Source organism: Procambarus clarkii, chromosome 47 (assembly GCF_040958095.1).
Source record: "Procambarus clarkii isolate CNS0578487 chromosome 47, FALCON_Pclarkii_2.0, whole genome shotgun sequence".
Classification (NCBI taxonomy): domain Eukaryota; kingdom Metazoa; phylum Arthropoda; class Malacostraca; order Decapoda; family Cambaridae; genus Procambarus; species Procambarus clarkii.
The window spans coordinates 25,141,157-25,161,095 of NC_091196.1; the positions used below are offsets into that span (position 1 = coordinate 25,141,157).

General features: G+C 38.1%; 1 protein-coding gene across 10 annotated transcripts in view; it reads right to left on the reverse strand.

Annotated features, from left to right (window-relative positions):
• Positions 1-2,357: 2,357 nt before the first annotated feature.
• su(sable) (suppressor of sable) overlaps positions 2,358-19,939 on the reverse strand; it is a 33,275-nt gene continuing 15,693 nt past the window's right edge. For 4 of the 10 annotated variants that reach the window (XM_045749924.2, XM_045749925.2, XM_045749929.2 and 1 more), the window contains exons 6-13: positions 19,050-19,271; positions 18,007-18,169; positions 17,258-17,458; positions 13,939-14,031; positions 11,242-11,334; positions 7,665-8,020; positions 6,755-7,008; positions 2,358-5,029 (exon numbers count right to left, since the gene is read on the reverse strand). In XM_045749924.2, the coding sequence (XP_045605880.2) occupies positions 3,532-5,029; positions 6,755-7,008; positions 7,665-8,020; positions 11,242-11,334; positions 13,939-14,031; positions 17,258-17,458; positions 18,007-18,169; positions 19,050-19,271 (2,880 nt within the window). In that variant the 3' untranslated portion in view covers positions 2,358-3,531. The remainder of the gene's footprint in view (positions 5,030-6,754; positions 7,009-7,664; positions 8,021-11,241; positions 11,335-13,938; positions 14,032-17,257; positions 17,459-18,006; positions 18,170-19,049; positions 19,272-19,939) is intronic. The other 6 variants (XM_069302166.1, XM_069302167.1, XM_069302168.1 and 3 more) reach the window with 2 other exon arrangements.

Below are 19,939 nucleotides of genomic sequence, written 5' to 3' on the forward strand. Positions count from 1 at the left end.
CACGGCTATGTTTAGCCTTAAGGCTGTTAATTACCACGTTATGCTTACCCGCCAGGTGTTCTCATACTTATTTTGAGAGGTAGACGGAAAGATTAGGTGAGAACAGCGTTGGTTATTGAAGTCACCCCAAGGGTAAACGTACATCACATACACTTATCATACACTTCAAAGACACTCGAGCTTCCATTCCACTTTTAGCGTTGGGTGTATCCTGCTCTCCTCGGCCAGCAGCGTTGGGAACTTTGGTGTACCATGTTCTCGTTGCCAGCAGCGTTGGGTGGACCATGCTTTCCTCGGCCAGCAGTTAGATGGATCATGCTCTTTTCGGCCAGCAGTTACGTGGACCTTGCTCTCATCGGCCAGCAGAGTTTGGGGGATCTGGCTCTTCTCGGCCATCAGTGTCTTTAGGGGACCTGACTTTTCGGCCAACAGCATTAGGGAAAACTGGTTCTCCTTACATGCAGTGTTCTTACGTGAAGAACAACCCTCAACCCTTATCGTAATAACCCTTATCTGGAGGAGGGTTCTGAATGTTCTTGGACATCAAGCCAGGCTAGACTTGACACGCTAGTTTTCAAGCATGTTCGATCAAGATTGATCAAACATGCTTGAGAGACCTGGTTTTCCTTGGCCAGCGGTGTTTGTAGGACCTGGCTTTCCATGGCCAGTAGTATCAGGGATGATCTGGCATTTCTTGGCCAGCAGTGTCGGGTGGCTAGTTTAATTTCTGAAATATTTGGATCAAAAAGGCGCCTGACGAAGACCAGAAATGCCGTGGTGCAACCTGTCCTCTTACAAAGAATATTGCATTTCGCTTGTATGCGTTACTTAAGGCTAAAATGGTCGTACTTGAAAATAGAAATGACTCGCAAAAGTGACGTACTGAACCGTTTTGTTTTGAGTCCTTTGGTATGTTAGGAGAGGACATTTTAATTTGACCAATTTCTTGAAGTTGGGAAACCTTAAGACAGGCTGCATGACCACCTTCCTTGCCTTCCTGTGACATCTCGTTTGCCCTCACCTCTAAACCTGGAAGTGGATGACCACCCGCAGAAACTGCTCATGTTCAAGGTTGTGATTGTCTCCTGTGTTGCTGTTTTTTTTTACAATGGCAGGACACCATCCTTCACCAAGTGGCTGGTGCTGACACTGTCATTCACCTGAAGGTGAGTGCTCTTAGTCAAAAGTCAGGCTTGTTCTTAGTCAACAGATGGGTGCTGGCTCAAACCTTACCTTCCATCAACTGATGGAGTTCTGGAAATTCTAAGTTAGATCATATTTCCACTATGAAGACAATGAGACTCATGTCTTGTGTTCTTGGACTAGAGTCCTAAACTTCCACCAACTCGCCGAGTTCTGAGAGTTCCAAGGAGGCCTCATCATGTATTCTCCGTGAGGACATACAGTCCTTCACCAGGAGGTTGGAGGTGACTCCATCCTCCTGATGGAGACTCTACCTTGCATCTTGTATGGCCAGTGTCAGTTCGTGACCCAGCTGAAGGGTGTGCAACTATGTTTAGGTTTGCACATAATGAATAATTATCAGAAGGCGATGCTAACCCATTAGTCACATGTAACTTGGATATTACTCAAAGTTCATGAGCTAAATAAAGCTAAAATTTTGCTTGCCACATGTAAATACATGGTTAAGTAATAATCTGTGAAAGGAATGGGCATTGTAAGTATACAACACATTTAAATGTCTGCCAATAGTAAATTTCTGTAACGTGAGGACTGAGGGAGTGTTAAAAGTTTCAATAACCAGTTGGGCTACCAATGGTTGCATGTAGAATCTTGAAATACATTCTTACACTATGGAAGCTCTCATACTGGACTTAATTTTGTACTGTATTCATGGCTGGAAAATGGTAGTTAAGTTTTTAGCAATAATGTACAGACAAATGATTTAAGTAGAAAACATTTTTTTTTAAAGGAGCCATGACTATTTTAACCACATATAGTTGACCATCTACATATGTACCTGTACCTACATATAATCCTAAAGAGGATTTTAGCAATGTCAAACAAGACTTAATTGATATACAAACTTCACATTGTAAAATCTTGGCTTCAATTTCACATGCCAGTTTATTCCTAATAATTTCTGCAAAACATTCAAACCATACGTTATCAAAGTGGCACAAATACTATCTAAAATACTGCTGAAGATGAAGCTCAAGCCTTAAAACTGCACCTCTGGTTAACAAAAACATACCACAATATAATTTCAACACTTTAGGGATAATAAAGAATTACCATATTAGTCTGCTTTGTATACATTGTGCAATAAGTATATCGTTTGTATTTTGTTAATTTCTTGTGATTTTCTTTAATAAGAGAGAAATCAAACACCAAAATAATATTATCCATCCATTTTTACTAAAACAGTGGGCAAGTCAAATATCAAAGCCTACTTTTATGGTACAGTATAAAGTACTTGTCAGCAGCAGAAAAACAATATCTTGCCAGCAATGCTTGCTTTTCTGCTGTAAGAAACGTTTACATTTTCCTGCTGACAAGTGATTTTAGATTACATTCTGGCACAAAAGGGACTATGAAATTAAGATAATTTTTTTTTACATAATTGTGAGGTTGATAAACTTTATCACATATCTTTGAAGTATAATTTTTGTAACAATATTGTATATATGTAGTAATGTATGTAGAACTAAATCTGTATATTTTTACCCTAAATGTATTGAGCAATATGAGGTAATATTAAACTAATTTAACAGTAAACCAAGCATTCTATACTATATTTTGAAGCTAAAGTATTTAATTAATATAAAGAATATTGCTTTCCTAGTGTCAAAATATTTTGGTTTAATGTACAGTACAGTACTTCAGTTAAAATATGAGAAATTATCCAAAAACCATGAGTATTGCTCTTAATACCAAATGTAATGCATGGAAATGTCCCCTTCTAAATGCCTCAAACAATATCATGAACCTTTACAGTTCAACTCCTCAACAGCCTATTTGGGATTAGATCCCTTTGTACTCAAAAAAGTAAGAATTGGTTATTACAATTAATTACTTAACATTTCTGGCATCTTTCTTAATTTACTAGAGTGAAGAACTTAAAATATTATCATGTTATTACACATTCATATCTACCTATACATAACAGATATAGCTGCACAGAAGGAACTACATACTAATATAAACAAGAAATAATACAATTTATGGACAAGTTGTTTAAAATAAGAAAGTGATTTTAAATTATTTTGATCTTATTTAATATCAGAAATACAGGTTCAGAAGGGTTACAGGATTATAACTGTAACTATACTGTACATCATACATTCATCACCACAAGTTACATTAAACAATACAAATAACAGGTGACATAGGTACATGTGCACTGCAGGAAATAGGAGGTACAGAATCATACAGCCTAATTATTAGGCAAACTCAAAAGATCAAGACCCACACTTATTGGCATCATATGTTTAAGATCAGTAATACCCCATAGTAGCTAACATCACAGAGTTATAAAGGTAACTGCATTTAAGCATTACCAATGAGTCACTAGGACACCGGAGGTGGAGTGTATGATCTGTTTCCATCCCCCATGTCTCTTTGTAGTCTAGGGTCATTTGATGGTATACGTCCTCCCCATCCAGAACCTCCAGGGGGGAAACTTCCACCGCCCATCATCTCCCCACTGTCATCAGGGAAAAAACCAGCATTTGGACCCATTTGACCCATCATAAATGGAGGCATCCTTGGCCCCATGGGACGTGGAACTCCCGGAGAAAATGCCAGTGGTGCAGGGCCAAGCAGCCCTGGCCTACCCCTGGGGTCCACACCACGAGGAAGTGTAGGACCCATGGGCCCAGGACCCATGTTCATAAACTGCATTCCTCCCTCCATCATACCTCCACCATTTCCACCTCCAAACATCCCACTCATTCTAGGATCTTGATTTCTTATATCACTTAACTGTTCTGTTCTTGGATCACGTGAATCAGCTCTTGGGTCACCTCTATTTCCAACACGAGGATCTGCTCTCACATTCATCCGAGGGTCTACTCTAGGTTCTACACGGTTTTCAGCTCGAGGATCTGCGCGAATTTCACTTCTAGGATCCCTTGAAGTTGACACTCTTGGGTCTCTGGAATCTTTAGAATCAGAGTCAGAAAGTCTTAAGTCACCCTTGGAAGCTGCAAATCCTGGAGGGCTCATTGGACTTTCTATGTCATATCTAGAAGGTGTCCTTGGACTGCGATTAGCAACCTCCTCTGTTGAATTTCTTCTGAGCATTCTTCGAAGTCTGGGATCTTCCATGATTCTTGGATCATCCTTATTAATTTTGAGGTGGGCAAAATTAGGTTTAGGAATAGTCACCTTTAAAAGCTGATAATACATAGGAGAATGAGATGATATTGAAGCAACAATTTCTTTGGCTGGGGTATGCACCGGTACTTTAAATGGCAGTGAATTCATTTCCTCTTCATTACTTTTAAAAGTATTTGCTAAATTTATTTGTCTTAAATCTACATCATATATTGAGTGCTCACTTGAGATCCTCATGTCTGTATCATACCGCAAACCTTTAACATTTGATCCTTGAGTTCGACTATTTTCAACTCCTGGTAACACTCTTAAGTCAACATCCCCTGTCCTTTGTCGCTGATCATGATCAATATCCGAACCCTCTCGTGTATCTGATAAACTACTGTGTATATCTCTGGCATCTTTGGACGAGTCCATTTCACTCCGACGGTCCCAGGAATCTCGCATAATAGACACAGGTAACTGATCCCTTGGCCAAAGATTAGGGGCATAGTCTGCACCTGATCTAGGACTCTGCATTATGTCTCTTGTATCTCGGAACATATCTCGAGGATTTCTATGCATGTCTCCAGGTGGCTCCAGCTGATCCATTGGTGTGTCCCTATGGTCTCGAGATGTTTCTCTTGAATCCTTTGCCATGTCCCGAGATGTATCTCTAGACATGTCTCTTGGATTTTTTCCGCGAGGAGACTGCATTCTTGGATTTCGACCCGATTCCTCTGTGCTGCTTCTGCAATAAATGTGAATTTTTAGCAAAACAGATACCTTTGTTAACTGACTGATTTCATTTATTTTGAACTAAACATATATTGTACAGTACTTAATTTGCACATCACTGTTGCTAAGTACTGTACATTCTAATGAATAATGCAAATGAAACCATAAGACAGCTTATGGTGTTTGTACAATAATAAGCTATAAGCAGTCAATAAATGTGACATGCAACATTGTAATTTAAATTTCTTTTTAAATCTGTCTGACATTTAGAATATATTTTTACCAAGTTATTATTTTGTGTGGAGAGCCTCGTCGGCTCCCTGAAGCTGGTCAGGGAGCCTCCGGCACTCATCCAGAAACTGGCATTTCATTACATTCAAAAATTTTTTTTTTTTTAAATGCCTTGTATAACTGATATTCAATTAAACAAGTTCTCATTTTGCATTGTGTTTGAATAGTGTATAATGGAAAGATAAGACCACATTAAGACATTAAACCACTAACAAAGTTGTCTGCAAGTTGTTACCAAGTTAAAATGAGACCTTAAAACTACAAACCTGTGTCACTGACTTATATACCTTGCAAAAAACTGGAGAAAATAGTCATAAATATATGCATGTAAAGGCATAACTCAGAACTGCCCGAGTTCTATGACAAGGTCACCAAGATTCGGTAGGAAAGAGTAGTAGTTCAGCATGGTTTGGATCCTCTAGAGTTGTGCTTCTCCTATGGTTGTCACTACAGGTACCATGAAGTGGCTCACAGGATCATTTTCCCCGTAGTCTTTGATCAGAAATTCTGATTGATGATCTGACTGACTAGATGGTTAGATACCATTGCATGCAGTTTGATGTTTAAATCACAGCCTAGTCGATTAGGTACAGTACTCTTTAGTGCTGTTTATAGAGTTCCTTCTTAAACACTATACTGTTAGGGTCTTTTAGTACCGCCCCTGTTGGGTTGATGGTGGTGACATCTAGTGCTGATCAGTGTAGCTTTGAACTACTAACTATAATTTGCAGAGTAATAATTGTGGTTGTGGTATTTCTAGTTTTCACTTGTAGGGGGAATTTTTAAGAAGTTTAATTAGTTCCTAAATATTACAAGAGACTAGAACTTTCAGTGGTGGGTTGAGTTTGACACACTCACATATTTAGAGAAGGGAGATAATAACGACACTTTTCAACATATGTCACTATGGGAGAGAAAAGTCATGAGAGCCTGGCAGGTGTTGAGAGTCCTGGGTGGACCACATAGTAGCTAGCTGTAATTGCCTAAGTGTAATTACCTAAGTGTAGTTATAGGATGAGAGCTACGCTCGTGGTGTCCCGTCTTCCCAGCACTCTTTGTCATATAACGCTTTGAAACTACTGACGGTCTTGGCCTCCACCACCTTCTCACTTAACTTGTTCCAACCGTCTACCACTCTATTTGTGTAAGTATCTAGGAGCATGGCTCAGAAAGAAGCATTTACTTATGCTCAATACTCTAGTTTTCATAGCAGCAACATTACCATGCATTGTTTCAGGCATTCCTTTGAGAGTAAGAAAAACTCTGCACATGATCACTGTGGGGTTAGGGGCAGAAGAACAAACATGCTAAAAGGCTAATCGAGAGTGAAAGTCCAGGCGAGAGATCATTGTACTGCGGCAATATGCATGAACCAAAAAAAAAAAAAAAAACAGGTAGCAAAACTTATACAAATAAAGTAAACAAAAGCTATAAAAAAAAAGCTTACCTATTAGTACTAGCTGCATTCTGATTCTTTAGAGCTGACAAAACACTTGCCAGATCTGAAGAGATGTTGATGCTGTCCAAGTTGATGGCTGGGAAGGCACCCTTATGTGGTGGTGTTGTGGAAGGTGTGCCAGGACTATTCCCTTGCCTTCCTGAAGATGTGAAACTCCTACCTGATGGAGGTGTAGCAGAAACTTGACAAGGTAGTGGTGGTGTCCTACTTGGAGATAAATTGCTTGCCGGATGAGAGGAGATCTGAGAACAAATTCAGAATATTCAGACTGCATAGATCTCGAAACAATGGATATAAATTGTAGGTTTAGATTCAGGAACAATCTGGGTAGATACTGATTTGAAAGCAGGGGTGTTGATTTATGGAACAAATAACCAGGTAACATAAGACATGGAATGTTTCAAGTGAGACCAGAAGGCATGGCAAGATGTGCAGACTACCCCTGTTGAAATTAGAGGTGCAATAGGTACTCTGTGAGATAACTCTGTTAACATCAGAGTCCCAAAACTGTTCAACACACTTCCACTACACATAAGGGACATAAATGGCCCAACCCCTCACAGTGTTCAAGACACAACTTGATAAACACCTCCAAAGGATACCTGATCAACCAGGCTGTGACTCATACGTCAGGCTGCAAGGAGTCACATCCAACAGCCTGGTTGACCAGTCCACTAATGAGGAGGTCTGGTCGAGGAGCGGACCATGGGGACGCTAAGCCTCAGAATTATCGCAAAGTAAGGCACCTCATATGGGCCAATATGCCTTCTGAAGTTGTTTTAATGAAGAATGTAGTCAATGCTGGATTGCATTCCAAAACCATTAACTAACTTGTCTAAGAGAAATATCCTCATATTAAGATTTATGATGAAAAGTAAGAAATTATGAGTAAAATTACCTGTGATTGTGTTTTGGAAAGTGAGGGATTATCTGCATCTTCATCACTGGAGTACCAGTTAACATTACTGGCACTAGTTGATGCTTCGTCCATCCCTCCATCAACCAGCGAGTCATCTTGGTCATGGTGGACAGAGTGTTGCTGTTCAATCCGCTGGAATAGCTCCCGTTGCTTCTGAGGCATTCGTGCCGTCATGAAACCTCCGAGCTTTCTACTTGCACTTAACCCAGCCTGACTAGAATTGTCTGAATTAACATTAGTGTTAGAGCTAACATTGCCTCTATTGTTTGGACTGGTGTTACTGATGTTGCTGCTGCCTCCTGATGTGGACAGTTCACCATTAACCATCTCTTCATCTGTGGATTAAAGAATTTAATTTTTTTAAAATCATTAAACCATTAAACGTGGATATTTTGCAGACAATATTATAACAATTCTCTTGTTTTCATGATGTGCATATTTTTTTATTCAATGGTGGTATGCAAACTCAAAACACTGCAAAGGGATATGATATGAAATTATTGGTCACTAGAGTAAATGACAATCAACTGAGATGACATGACAATCAACTTAGATGACATGACAATCAACTGAGATGACATGACAATCAAATGATATGACATGACAATCAACTGAAATGAAAAAATTCAAATAGCTATGATATGAACATGTTGAAATGAGAAAATGGCTAGAAGAAAGGAGTTAAAAATAACCAATGAAATAGGACAGAACAAATAATCACATTGTTAAGTCATGGAGGAAAGTACACAAGGAGGATGGTAAAAAGTGGACAAATTCAATTTTATATGGATGAAATGTTGTAATTAATATTAAGTGGTGGTGGGTAGAAAAAAAGCAAGCAAAACAAAAAAGACAAAATTGAAGCCAACACAAAACTGTACATGCAATTGCAAGTGTAATCTTAACAGAATGCAGCATAAGGGACTGTACCCTAGTTATGAATTTTGTTTAAGATTTCATAATTTCAAAGGTTTAGCCATTTAAATTTGGTGTAAAATATTCTATATTTTTCACTTATTGCAAATATTAGAGCACATCTTTCTGCATACTTATGCAACCAAATAATATACTGTATAAATAATGCATTTTTAGTACTATTCTGTAAGGTATAATGATGGTAAAACTAGACAGTTTAGCTTTGATTACATATAAAAAGCACTTTTCTGAACAAAATATCCAGTTGATTCTTTAAGCCTGATTCTACTCACTTTTGGTTAGGCTTTGCTAAAGTCAAGACACACGCACATTCCACACTGGTGTGGAAGTGAACTTTTCAGACACTTCCCATTAGGTCATACTGATGCCAGGGAGACATTGGAGAACATTCAATATAGCCAAGAATGACGAAGACACAACTGTGCTTAAGATATACCCAAAAGCCTCTCTAGCCACAACTTTGGTAGCACAGATGGCCAAGTTCCCCTTTAACTACCTAACCACCCATTAAGACAATATTACCAACTACAACCAAATGCCCCTGCTTATGTTCCTCACTTGAGTGTGACCTGACAAGGGCGTTTCAAAAGATCCTCGCTGTGACTGGTCAATATGTTGACTTGGTTGATTGTACAGTATTTAGCTTTGCCCAGGAAAGACACATTGTCTAAAAGAACAACCAAGTGATCCAGCTCAGAACTATGATATATGGGTATGCCTATGCAGAATAGGGCCACAGCATTAAGACATCTGAGTATAATGGGCACCATATATCATTGTAGCAAGGTTTGTTTAGTGCCAATTCATTCTGATGCGCCCATTATATCAAGGCTGCAGGGTATATATTTAAATGTTGTACAATACTGTATAATGAAAAACTAGATATCTTACCTATACTAGCAATAAGCAGCATACTGTATTGCACAGTTACTCAAAGCAAAGTGGCAATATATTCCTGCTATAGGATTACTTTAGCAATAAATTACTTTTCCAAGTTACTTATTGTACTGCTCCTAGAGTTCATTATACCTTAAAAAGGCTTACAACTTTCAAGCAGAACGACATTCAGTATTGGTACCACAGGGGGCTAAAGCATACCTGTAGGGTCACAAGTTGCTTGGAAGTCAACTGAAGAATATTATCAATCAAGCCAAAATACAGAAAATAAAGATATCTTCTCGAGATCAAGCATGAAAGAGTCCTAAAGACACTTATTCACTAGGTTGCAGCACATTTTATGGCTCTACAGCTAACAACTACTTACTTGTGACTCAAGGTCCATACACTCATTACCACCTCACATACAGTCTGTTAGGTGTTGACTAATGTAGAACACCAACACTGTATTGTGTTATGCTCTAACCTAGCTATTCACAATACTATTCAGAAGTATTATCTCTCCTAAGGCTCTGGGACAATACTTCTGAATACTTGTTCCAGATTGCGCTAGTTTCCTCAAGGCTGAGACAGTTTTCCCATGAGGTTGCTGCTCTGGCCTTGTCTGGTAACAAGATAGGGTTCAACCAGTAATTAATATACCTGTTGTTAGCATGCAGTGTGACCTTGCTCAGATTCACTACCGTATAAGGGGGTGGAGTGGATTTGCTATTATGGAGCATTTTGTTTGCACTTTACAAACAAGATCCTTTTGCACATGAATTAGTAATGTCAATATTGCTGCATTCTCTAGTACTGGTATAATGTGGACTGTGTAAATTGTCTCGTAAGAGTGGGTGTGTAGACTTTGCGTCACATGGGGTGTTGCTATTTGATGGTAGATGTGTGTAGCTAATGTGTGCTATGATTGTTTGACAATCAGAGGTTTCCATTGGTAGGCACAAGAGTGACGTCCTTTGGCCTTTTCATTATCGCTGGGTTTACAAAATACTAAAACAACTTGTATGACCTAGCAGTAATGCTTTATCCCATGTGGCAAAAGAACATGTGCAGAAAATATATTTTTGCAAGCTAAAAGTATTACTGTACTTTGTAAAATACACAAAAAACAGCCAAGAAAAATTCATAAGCCTTTGATGCCAAATTATCTTCATACCAGTAATCCCTAAATGTGTGCAACAAATTCTGCCAGAATCATATACTGTAGGTTTAACAGAGCATGTTTGATCATCGTTTCAAACAGTATCGGAAGAAAACAATTTTTGTTTATTCTGATTCTAGTTTAGTTCCGTGCAAATGATATTTATAATGTACTCTACAATAAAATACAAATTATTGTCTATTTGAATAATTTTAGTAGGTTTCTTTTATATTATGCAACCTATAACATTATAAGAAGAGAAATTTGTTATCGTAAAAAGTCTTCCTTAAATAATGTATTTATTCAGATGTGATATGAGGCAAGTAGCCAAGCAATGATCCCGCTCCAAGAAATAAGCATGAAGAAGAAAAGCAGTTACTGTATTTCCAAATGTATGCATAAAGATGGAAAATATAATACAAATGCAGAAAAGGGAGGTGACAATGCAGCACTTTAAAAAAATACCAAACAAACCAATTGGTGCATGTACTTGCCAAACCTTGTAGTACAGTACAAACACACACACAGACACTTAGCACAATTCCCCTTATATTTATACTCTTTGAACAAATGTAAACACACCTTTTTGCATGTAATGGTAATCATCTACCCATTCATTGGTGAACTGTCGATATACACCCATTCCCTGTGGGCCAGTACCCTGGGGGTGCCATCCTGTTGGATCATTTCACTTTTAAAAACGTAATTACTGTAATGTGTTCACTCTATGTTCTATGTGATTATGGAATTAGAGTCTAGTAACTCACACTAAATAAACAGGTCAATTTATATTGACCTGTTTCAATTATGGAACCAATGTACAGTATAATGAATTAATAAATTTGGCAACTGATATACAGTAGTAATTAAAAAAAATTGAAATGAAATGAAAAAGCCTAAAAAGTGAGTAGACTGTAGTGTATGGAAAAGGTCCTCAATAATTCACTAGGTTGTACAAGAGAAGGAAGCCAATAGCACACATTGGTTTGCAAGCGAAGAAAATCAAATATTAAATGTGTGTGATGTGTGTACATTCAATTGCCTTAAATTACTTGCACATACTTTTAGTATAATGAAGTTAATAATTACTTATATATACACAGTATCTGAAGTGAAATATAATCAATACATGTATTTACATGAGCATATCTGAACTGCAACAAAGCCAATACTTCATCTATAGCAAGTATATTAGAGTACAGTATATCAATAATATATGTACTTGTTCAGAATAAGAATATGGAGCAAGTATATTACTGACATAATATACTTGCTACACATCCATAACACGATGCTCCGGTTCATGAACCTCCTAAAATTATAGTACAGTACTTATAGCAACTATTTACTCAAACGTACAAAAATGTACTGGGTATCACAAGTCGAGCCGGGGAGTGGAACTCCCAGAACCCTCTCCAGGTATGCTCCAGGTATGCTGGACCCCAAAATTTCATTTTTATATTACCGAATTAGCCCAAATAGAATTCTAATGAACTGAAAAGGTAATCCTGAATCTAATATACCTGTACTCTGATGCTCCATTCTGGTACTCCCTATGACAAGAGCCTACTTACTCCTGGCTAAGACTGGCCACAGTTTTGGCAGATCAAACATCTGTACCAATGCCTCCTGGTATGAAACCACTGGAAAATACTCAATCTGGCCCAGAGTGCAGTCAGGGATTACACTTACATAAAACTCAATAGCCTACCCCGGCACTGATTATCGATACAGGTACAGACAAGTACGCTAGCTAACTACTGAACTACTCTAGTTACTACCTCAAACTGCCATTACGTAGCAACACCAAACCAAAACAAACTACATGCTCCAGCCTCAACACATTCTTACTTGACTGACTCCAGCTACTGACTTTCCAGCTTGGCAATCCTCTGTGCTTACATCAATACTCTGATGTTTTATAAGCCCATATGTAACTGTGTCCAATACCTCTGCAAGGTTCACCAATGGTGCAACCAATGTGCATCCTAGAGCAAGCTTTCACCAAGATAACCATTTTCTCCTATGGCAGTGGTGAGCATTATGTATGTATAATATATTTATCACTGTACAAATTTGTTCTCTCAACATAATGTTCCAGGTGAGCCCTCCCCATAACCCTTTTACTCAGGCACTTCCATTTTAGTACCATACTTTTCTTTGGTTTTATGAGGCTTAAAAATAAATATTTGATTTTTGCTAATTTTTTACATCTATAGTAAGAAAATTATCTGCTCTTAGTTAATGTAACTCGATACCAAGCTGTAAATGTTTGCGATGTATCGATATCATTACAAATACAAGAAATAACCGAAATTGACAATTTCATCCCATTCCCTAGCACCAGCATGACACATCAGTAACAGTCTTAAATAGCTCCCTGATGCATCAGTGCAAAAATGTAAATAATCTGTCCTGACTGTGCTACATTGTAACCAGGGGTCAGTAGGATCTTGCCTTAATGGGAGCAAGTGAGTGTTCTGCTAAGCAAAGTGTTTCATATATACTCCGAGCCTGATATTCATCCAACAGTGATGATAAACAATCATGTCACATTTTAACAGTGTTATATTTCCACTGCAGGTGTATAAATTTTAACCTCCAGTAATAAGCATAATCTTGAGGACGTTTCTGAATCCAACAAACCAGCTCACAGAATACAAGGTACAGTGCTATTTCAATCTGTAATTCTCCCTACAAGAAGAAAATATAACACTAGATTTTCTGCTGTGCATGATACAATATCATGCACATGATTGATAAAATTCAGATTTATTGATAAAATTCAGTTTATCATAAACCATAATACATGATGAACAACAGACAAAAATACACAATACATAAATATCTTTAATCATGGACACATCTGTGCGCTGCTTCATGCATTCAAAGCAATGTTGCATGCAGGAACCTTAACTGTTTTAATGACAGTCTCCAGACAGTCGGGTGTTCAAAATCCAAGAAAATAATTTCAGAATATTTTATGATAATTCTGCAAAGTGATTTGGCTACTAGATAATGGAAAAACTCACAAGGTGCATCCTCTTAAGAAAATTAAGATGTGTGCAAGGAGACAGTATACTCAAGTTCGATAGCTACAGTATACAAACTGTGTGGAAGGACAATATGTATTCAGTAGGCTAATTATGGAATACACAGTGGGAAAGAAGATGCCTTCATATAAATCAAGTGAAAAGCACACACATTGCTCCAATATGCAGTAAACAAACACTTAGCACACACCGACACATATTGACCCTTGCCAATGTTAACACACACCTCTTCTGATAATACAGGAGCCATTTACCCATTCTTTGGAGAATTTATGAGGTGTTTTCATTCCTCTACAGCCATACTGCCAGGTGTATGGTCCTGTTGAATTATCTGACATTTAAAATTGTATTATAATACTGGTGTCCTTGTACTTATCATCACCACCACATTTTCTCACTTTCACAGAAAACAAGAGAGCATCAGAAGAAAAGAAAACCAGAGATTTCAAAGAAATTGCACCTGTTCAATCACCATATCTTACATTTTACACATCACCATCAAAAACTACCACCATTATACTCCAGTAAAGTATTCACAATAGCACCACAACTTCATCAGTAGTTGTACTGGTTACTCACACTTTATTGCTGCTTTAACACTACTAATACAATCAATGACTCAAATTTACTTATTTAAAATAAACTGACTTTTAACATTATATTTCTGGGTCATATCAAGGTTGTGCTGGACTGCTCTGGAAGATTTTCTGATTGTGTCCTTTCAGAGCATGATTGTGAGAGCAGGTTCAGGCTCCCTTTGTTGGCATATTGATTCCTCTTCCTCTTCAGGAAGTGGGTTTTGCCTCCTTGCTGAAATTCCTTCCATGCTTTGTTGAAGGTGGGCCTGTCTTTCCTTTGCTAGGGGCCGATATTCTGAGCACCACAGGTGTTTCTCCTTGGCTCCTATTGTGCTTTTGATGACTGGGTTTCTACTTCATGGTGGATTTGGTCTGCTGTTTTGTCTCCTGCAATTTTATCATGTGGTTGTTCTCTTGGTGGTAGTGATGGCTGACTTCTAATTTCATGTTAATTTTCTTTCATATGCCAGGTAAGTGTACAAGTCTACCTTTAATGTAGGAGCCTGAGCTGCAAGGGGTTTCTTGTGAGTTTCTTGGGGCTTGCCTTCTTCCTGTGGCCCTGTCTGACTTTGGTTTTCTGCTTTAGCAAGCCACCCTAATTTTGTTTTCCAATTGTCTATCTTCCTTGTAGGTGATGGTCTGTGTGGATAGTTAGCGCATGGAGCAACTGAGGATGCCATGCTTATATATTAGGCATTCATAGCAGTGAAATGCTCAATTAAAGTACAGCCCATCAGTTGCTCCTTTTCTCCTCCTTTAATTTTCGTTTTGCTGAGTGTGCTTTAGTGTCCTGGACCCGGATTCACCAAGCAGTTATGCAAGTACTTACGAACGTGTACATCTTTCCTCAATCTTTGACACCTTTGGTTGCATTTATTAAACAGTTTACAAGCATGAAAACTTTTCAATTAACTGTTGTTATTGTTATAAACAGTCTCATGGTGCTTTGGACCTCATGAACTCTATAATAATTGTAAACAAAGCTGCCAAAAATTGAGAAAAGACGGACAAGTTCGTAAGTGGCTGTGTAACTCCTTCTTGAATCTGGCCCCTGGGCTTTAAGTAAAGGCTACCAGCTCTTCAGACACAATAGTGGTGACCTGACTGCGAGCTGGTCATGGTTGGGTAGTAGCCAGTTGTTAACAGAGTGATAACTGGCTTTCCTTATATTTCCAACCAATGCTTGCAGGTGTTGAGAGGTTTATTCTATTCATTGGCATCATAGCAAGTGCTCTCTCTTGATAATGGATTGAGAAGGATTCTACATTTTCTTCCCTTCCCAATTACATGACAACAACACTATTTAAAATATTCTTTGCCACAGTGGGGTTAAATATCGACTAGGCAGGCATAAGTGCTGTGTCCTAGGTGGACACTGGTCCTGGATCAAGAAGCAACAAAGAGATCACTGAAAAGGAAGCATTTCAATACTTTCATGCTTTATAATTTTATATTGCAATTTCTTCTTCTGGAAGGAGCTCAGAAATCAGGCTTTGAGTACTCTAATAGGAAAAACATTTCTGATCAAGTCAGTCTGTTACGTCCAGGATAGCCCTTCCGTCCCTTCTTTCTTGAACTTAGGCAAATTGCATGAAGACTCAGTTCATTTTGGAAGTAAATAATCAAAATATCTTATGTTTCTGGGATGCTACTATCTCATGGCAATAAAGTGAACGAGCTGGGTGAAAAACTGACAGTTATTGTTTGGAAGGGCTACAAGGTCTTCATTATCTGCTACCTGATGGTCAATTCAAGCGGGTCTGTACATTTTCCAGTGTCTCCATAGCATCATTATGACCTGGTTATCTTGAAAGGTTATCTTGAGATGATTTCGGGCTTAGTGTCCCTGCGGCCCGGTCCTCGACCAGGCCTCCACCCCCAGGAAGCAGCCCGTGACAGGTGACTAACTCCTAGGTAACAGGGGCATCAGGGTGAAAGAAACTCTGCCCATTGTTTCTTGCCAGCGCCTGGGATCGAGCCTGGGACCACAGGATCACGTGTCCAGTGTTCTGTACGCTCAGCCACCGGCTTCGCTGGTGGGACAGTTCGAAATGATCCCTGCTGTGCAGATGCCGATTTGATTATCAACTTCTGACTAAATTTAAGACACATCATGGAGTCAAAAGATGCTTGTCCTTAGGGAGCACCAAGTGACTATCAGAAGTGCTTGTTATTTAACTCAAAACTTAATTTTTGTGATATTTTGATATAGTTATACAGTACTGTACAGAAATAACTAAGCAGACATATGTAACTAATGATAATTATCATCATTATTCACAATTATCCAAGAGAAAATAATACAAGACAATAAAGAGAATTTCAGGCTCAATGTTCAGTGACTCAAACTCAAAGGAAGGTGTCGGACCTCAGCCCACTAAAAAATATTGATTAAGATTCTCAGTGAAATTAAAATTTCCTTGCAATGTTAAAGCTGAACATTTAAGTAACACTGTGTTGGTTCTATGTACCTAAAAATGATAAAATACTATATAAAGTAAAGCACAATAGAGGAACCTTTTTAGATGAACTGCAACCTCAAATGGAAAATTAGTGAACATGCAAGGGTTCTACTGTAATAAATGTCCAGAAGCCAAATATGTGTATACTAAAATGATGATAGTTGACAAATTTGAGCACATGCAGTAGATTGTTCTATAATGTTATTTGATTTCAGGCTAAATATTCATACAGTACTGTATAGCAATACAATGGTAAGTGGCAAATATATTAACATGCAAGAATTTATTGTGATAACTCATCACAGACCATATACTATACTGTACATGTATATACTTGTAACAGTAAAATATTTCTCCCATTATGTTAATAACTTTTCACTAAACAGCAGCCCACACAAACACAAACATTTTATCTGAAAATGATGATAACGGATCTTTGCCTGTCAGTTTTATCAATTCCAAGTAAAATTGGATAAATCTACCGGATTTAATTAACGGCACCTACTTTGTGGTGGGGTTCGCATCTGTTTGGAGGGCGACCTGAGTGTGCTATCGTCTAGTTTGTGGTGTGTTGCCTTAAATGTCTGCCGATGTTCGGGGCTCATCACACGGTCTGCTCCCGACGGTTCACCCAGTTCATTTTTCTGCATGTTCTTTATCCGTGCTTCTTGCTTCTTCCCCAGAAGTTTTATTGCTTTGTCAACATCTATTTGTACCAAAATATAGAAATTAGAAAAAGTTTGAATTAAAAAATGCTTACTAATCTAATACTATTTATAGCAAACTTATAAAACTTTGATTATAATCATTTTGTAAGAACATTCCTTAATAATTTAAATAACTTTTATGAACTGTTCAACATATTTTTCTTCAAACATTTTATTTAACCCCTGCACCGCACACCTGTTTCATGTGCAGTGAAACATGAAATAAGATTTGAATTATTAAACTTCGTGGTACAGTTGTTAATGAATTATTAACATTAGCTGAAATTTAAAAAAACAAATAGAAAAATTTCAAAATATTGCCAAACTCAAAAATTTTCATATCAAATCACAGAGTAAAAAGTATTAAAAAATTAAAACATTGCTAAATTTAAAAACAATTTGCAGTGCACATCAAGTGTGCACTGCACACTTTGCCATGTGCAATGCAGTGGTTAATACTACAGTATATGTAGAACAAAAAGTGAGTGGCTCATCAAACACTCCTTGACAACTGTTCAATTGCAGAAAAAATACCGTCTACACTCACATTTAAAACCTCTGCCTTTTATTTCCATAACCCCAGCCATATTTTCAACATCCATTGGAGTTCCTTTGCGATGTTCCTCAGTAATTGCCACCACAAGTTGAGCAGCTTCTTTAGTTAAACGAGGAAAGTCACCCAGTATGTCTTTGGGGGCTAGTTCTATATGCTGGAAAAAAAAAAACTTAATTAGATAAATTACTTAGATCTCCTAAAAGAAAACCTTGGATAAAATAAAGTTTTAGTTGGCACAACACAGCTTTAAAGAAGGAAAAACATGCTTAACAAACCTGATTAAATTCTATGACAGGGTGACCAAAATAACACAAGATAAGGATGAATGGGTATACTGCATCTTCCTAGATTGCTAAAAAGCCTTTGATAAAGCTCCACACAAAAGACTAATACATAAGATGGAAAGACAAGCAGGGACAACAAGAAATCCACAAGGACAGGGCACAAGAATACTTGACAGACAGGAAACAAAAGATCAGTGATGATATGTCAGCCTGGAGAAGAGCAGAAAGTGGTGTTCCACAGGGTTGTCCAATGACCACTACTCTTTTAAATTTTTGTAAATGACCTTGCAGGACTGAGCTCGTACACGTTGATGATTGTAGATGATGCAAAGTTAATAAGGAGAGTAAGAACTGAGGAGGACTGTAGGGTACTGCAAGATGACCTCGACAAACTTCAAGAGTGGGCAGATAAATGGCTGCTGGAATTCAAACTACATAGTGCAAAATAATGAATAAGGGTAAGAGAGATAGGAGACCTGTATTTAACTATACCATAAGGAAAAGGCAAGAAACAATAAGAGAAAAAGGCTTGGGAGTAGACATAATCTCAACACTAACACCATGTGAAAAGGATAATATCAGAGCATATCGGAAGTTTGCAAACACAAGAATGTAATTTAAGAATCTAAACAAGGAGGCTTTCACGTCCATACACACTGCCTATTGTATATGAGACCATAACTTGAGTATACAGCTCTAGCATGGAACCCCATGCCTTGTGAAGCATAAACAGAAGCACACTTCACCAACCTTAAGGAGAACACTGCGAGCCGCTTCAGAAAGACGATCGTGGCTGAACTTGCATTTATCAGCAGACTTGCACTTGACACCCGTGTGATAATGTTTACATGGAAAGTCTTTGTGCATATACAGACATTTATCCTTCTTTGCACAACAGTTCATCATATAAAATTTGCAGAGTTCCATCTTTCGTTGTGGCTGTACATCATGCGAGTATGGACATCCTTTTCCCTGTGGATATTTAAAGTGAACAATCACATCTTTCATTTGAGTGAACACATGGCAAACAGATAATGCATAAAATTATATCAAAAGGTTTCAAGCAAAAATAAATATGTTTGATTTTCAAATACTGTACTTTGTATTTCCTAACTTAGGGCCCATCAGTCATTCCCGTAGCCAGAGCTCATATGGTTTACCCAGAACATCATTAACAAGTTCAATAGACTTAACCCCATTATGACAAGACAATCCACCATTAATCAACCGACTCTCTGAAATAAAAGACACATCCCACACTTAACAATCCCTCCAAGCAATAATTGTAAGCCCTAAGAACACCAATTATCACTGCAACTATTGCCACTAGGCCAAAATTATTCCAACCACTGCCTGATGGCATAGCCAGTCACTGCAACAAAGCCAGGGAAGCTAGCAACCCTCAAATAACATATTGCATCCACCCTGTTCTCTTGCAAGTCATGTAGTGATATTTATGTATATGTAGTATGTAGTGATATTTTGGCCAGGAGGTTCTGGGGGATCAAACTGTACTTTACAGCCATGTACAGTACAGTATGTACTGGCTGTTTCTCATCCATGCAGGCACTCAATCACTCTTGGCTGCGTCTTTGCTAGCTTCTGCATAGCAGTTTGTCGTGTAGTTTTGTTTTAATGGT